General features: G+C 33.3%; 1 protein-coding gene across 1 annotated transcript; it reads right to left on the bottom strand.

The window, feature by feature from the left end:
• Window positions 1-2,864: 2,864 nt before the first annotated feature.
• LOC107624652 (uncharacterized) lies at window positions 2,865-3,887 on the bottom strand. Its single transcript, XM_016327109.3, has one exon. It carries the CDS (start codon window positions 3,772-3,774, stop codon window positions 3,109-3,111), a length of 666 nt encoding a protein of 221 aa, XP_016182595.1. The 5' UTR covers window positions 3,775-3,887; the 3' UTR covers window positions 2,865-3,108.
• Window positions 3,888-4,090: the final 203 nt, after the last annotated feature.

The raw sequence follows: 4,090 nt of genomic DNA, 5'->3' as shown, positions 1-4,090 counted from the left end.
CCCTTTATAAATGTATGCATGTTTTTACTCATTTGAGTGCTACTCATGCATATCCAAAAATTGTTGCTGAGAAAAACAGGGACTCACTTGTAACGTTTTTTGTATAAACTTGAAAACATGAAATGTGCATAATCAAATTTGTAAGGTATATTGATTAATAAAAGATAAATAATCAAACAATAGATACAAGATAATCAAACTCATAAAATACCTGCTAGCCAATTATTATCATGCAAATTGAATATATTGAGATAATCAATCCAAAAGCTCTCAAATGCCTCATTAGACCTAGACTCCTACACAATGTCTCATCTCAGCAGTAATCTCTTTAGATTGCTTGTATGCTCCTAATTTTTCTGAAATTTTCTTCAAAATATGCCAAATACACTATCGTGTCATTGGCAAGGATTTTTCAATCGCATTTCGCATAGCTTTACATTGATCTGGCAATATGTCAATAGGTGGCTTGTCACTCATACATCGCATCCGACAATCAAATAACCAAATAAAGGAGCTCTCTTCTTCGCATGAAAAAAGAGGATAACCAAGTAGTGCTGATTGACCATGGTGATTAACCCTAACAAATGAGGCAAAAGATATATCATATCTATGATAAAATTGAGAATCCAATTATAGTCGTCGAAGTAACAATCAAACTCAGAAATCTGTATCATACTATAATCAAACATGATGCTAAAATCATGCACAATATAATCAAATTGAGTAAATAAAACCATCAAATTCAATATATCATGCAAAATAGGCATTCTATTTTATCTATTCCTATACATAAAAAACATGCAAAAATAAGAGTACATATAAATAACTTGAAACATATAATTGTGCTGTCGTACCTATTTGTTTGGTATGTCGTATCAAAGCTCACAACGTTGCCAAAGTACTCATAAGCAGCACAACTTCTAGCTTCCTATGAAAATACTGCATTAATGATTGTACATCCCTCTCCTCTTGCATGACTTGACACTTTTTGCTATATGATTTTGAAGATTTTTTTGGTAAAAGTCAATTTGTCATGGCCACCAGCAGCACTTGCTAAAGTCTGATAGGTGTTTCTCATTTTAACACTAGCTTCATCATTGATCTTAGCTATCTGTTTGGCATGCAAACTTAGTTTCTTGTTTTTTTTTTCAAAGTCTTTACCATGTTAGGACTAACAATATAGTTATACTGAATATTTACAGAGATTAACACATATTCCAGCTTCTTATCCCTCTTCACAATTATCCTAGCTTTACAATTTTATCTTTTTTAGTGGATCAATTTTTTATCTTCGATAACTAGCTCTAGAACATACCAAGGTTTGATAATCTGTCTATTTTGATCCCACTTAGTAGCTCTTATATTCTATAAAAAGCCAACTCTCTTTGCATAATTGATATAAAAAGTTTTATAATCTTCCATAGAAGAAAATGACATTCCTATGATTGGAACAACCTAAAACATGGTTAATCAAATACTTAAAAACAAGTTGAAAGCTGTTTGATTATTGACAACAGTTTCAGGATAAAAAAAAAACTCATAATTAACAAATCAGAAAAATAACAAATAAAAAACATTTAAAATCAAATCCGGAATCAAAATTTAACAACATATGAACTTAACACAACACAAACCTCATCATTTGAGCTTGTGGATTTAACTGGAACAACTTTCTTAATCTGACCAATAAAAATAGATTCAAAACTCTAAGATAAGAAGAACCAAAATAAATCAATGCAATGCATTTAAAATAACTCACTGGGAAGAGAAAAGTAAACGGCACTGAGAAGAGAAGAGCGGAACACTGCGCGAAGAAGAGAAGAAAGTGAAGAGTGAGGAGCAATGACACGATCAAAGAGCAGAGTGAAGCGTTGTGCGCAAAAGAGAAGAAAGTGAGGAGTGAGGTGCAGTGGCACAATCGAAGAAGAGGAGAGTGAACCGCTACGCTTAGAAGAGATGAAATCACGCGGACAAAGAAGAAAAGATTAGTGGCACGATGAAGAAACTGGGTGGGTTCTGTTACTGTATTTTTATACGATGACTGAAATTGGTTTACAAATAGCATTTTTGTATGAAAATATTTATTTATGTATCTAGTAGGACTTAAGTTTTAATCAATAAAATTATATTAGAAAAAAGATGGATGTGCTTTCTCACACCACTTTATCAGCACTACTAAGGATAAAATAACTATGCCAAACATTTCTCTTTTCTATATCACCTAACGAATATTAGGGAGACATTCAGAATTAAAAGTTCTTCCTTCATTCGACTAGTTCAATCAACAAGTGAGCATATGGGTGTACAGAATAAAGTAACATTAATTACAGCTTCAATTCCACCCCGTGAACAAACTAATATGATCTTCAATTCTTTAGTATAATGTAATTAATTGATATGTTGATGAGCGTTCAAACGTGAATTCAAACAGCAATGCAATATATAAAACTGCTATGAAATATCAAGCTAGCTAGGTAGCTTTCAGCCTTTCACTTCCTTTTTAGCATATTCTACATGTTCATACAGATCATCAATTGAGTAACTATTTGAACTTTGAATAACATTATATATCATATGAATAAGAGTTAATTAAGACTTATATTATGGTTGTAAACTTTGTAAACATGTAAAATTGCCAATGGCATTTGACAAATAATGTAGGTGCTGGCTGGTGCCTGGTGGGTGGGGTCTCAAAAGACAAAACATTGAATTATTATATGTACTAAATAAGAAAAGAAGGCATAAACATAAGAAAAGTTAAATCTAAAGGTCCACCACCATCACAAGTCACAACCACAATGATGTAAAGCCCATAGCTGATTTTAGCAGAAAGGGAAATTAAAGGTTCTATAGTACAACGTTCGTTTCTGAATATCCTTTATTATTACACAAATATCGTACCATATGTATATAGAAATTTGAAGTATATAAAGATTGAATTTTATATTACAAAAAGCAAAAACAGAACAAAATATTCAATGATAAAGAACATCACAATTCATAACAAATAAAACAAAAATTCATAATAATTTAGACAAACATATATTCCCAGTAACCAATTTCTCATCAGCAAGATCTAGCTATAATTGATGATCAACATTGTTCTGTTTACACATTATTATCTTGGTAATGCAGTAACTGCATGCGGCTTTGAGATCTTAACTGTTCATAGAACCTTCTAATGAAATCCTCAGCTTCATCGTCGATAACTCCACCACTACCATTTCCAATTTCTTCATTCTCATCATAGTCCAAAGCAGAGTAATTGGATATCCTCACAGTAGAGATCAACGGCGACGATGACAGAAGAGGGCTTTTCCTCTCGCCCGGTGCGAAATCAGAACCGTTGATATTATCTAACCTAAAATTGAATGCGTATTCTGGAGTCTTAGGGATCAAAACCACAGCATTAATATTATGATTACTATTACCTTCTTCAAAATCATGATCCTCAAGAACATTAGGGGCATGGATACATAGAAAATTGAAATGGTGCTTGTTGCGCTTTGGCACGGGGTTTGGACTATTGTTACATGAGAATTCATAGTGATCATGCGTGACAACACGCGCCATCATGTTCTTATGATGATGATGGTGATGGAATGACATGAAATTTGCGAGAGATTTTCTGAGGAGTTTCCCTTTCTTCATCATCAGATTCATGTCCATCATCATCTTCCTCTTCGAAACGAATCCCTTCCTTATCATGAAGAACGTGATCCTCAACACGTTCCATAACCTTTTGGTTACAACAGAAGAAGAATGTACTTCCATTGTTTGAAACAAAGGAAAAAAAGGGTTCTTGAGAATGGTATTCGAGGGTTTTCTTTGTTTCTGCGAGGACTAGATTAGTTTAGACCTCGCAGCAAGAAAAGAAAACCCCGTGTGTGAGTGAGAGAGAATGAAAGGTGAATGAATAGAAGAGGTTTATATAGTGGTTGGTGTTATTAATTTTGTTTATAGTTTATTATGAATGATGATGATTAAGTGCTGCAAAAGGCATATGATTCATGCAAGTAAGTCAATTAGGTGGTGTTGCTTTCAAAATGGACCAAACAGACGCTCCTCCTCTGCATTCCATTACTATCCG

The sequence above is a fragment of the Arachis ipaensis genome, chromosome B6 (assembly GCF_059453495.1).
Source record: "Arachis ipaensis isolate K30076 ecotype BB chromosome B6, ASM5945349v1, whole genome shotgun sequence".
Taxonomy (NCBI): domain Eukaryota; kingdom Viridiplantae; phylum Streptophyta; class Magnoliopsida; order Fabales; family Fabaceae; genus Arachis; species Arachis ipaensis.
Note: the sequence above shows the minus strand (reverse complement) of the source record. Positions and strands in the feature narration are given on the sequence as shown.

Coding starts and splice junctions, on each gene's coding strand:
- LOC107624652 (XM_016327109.3), bottom strand. CDS start 3,774: ATGGAAGTACATTCTTCTTCTGTTGTAACCAAAAGGTTATGGAACGTG.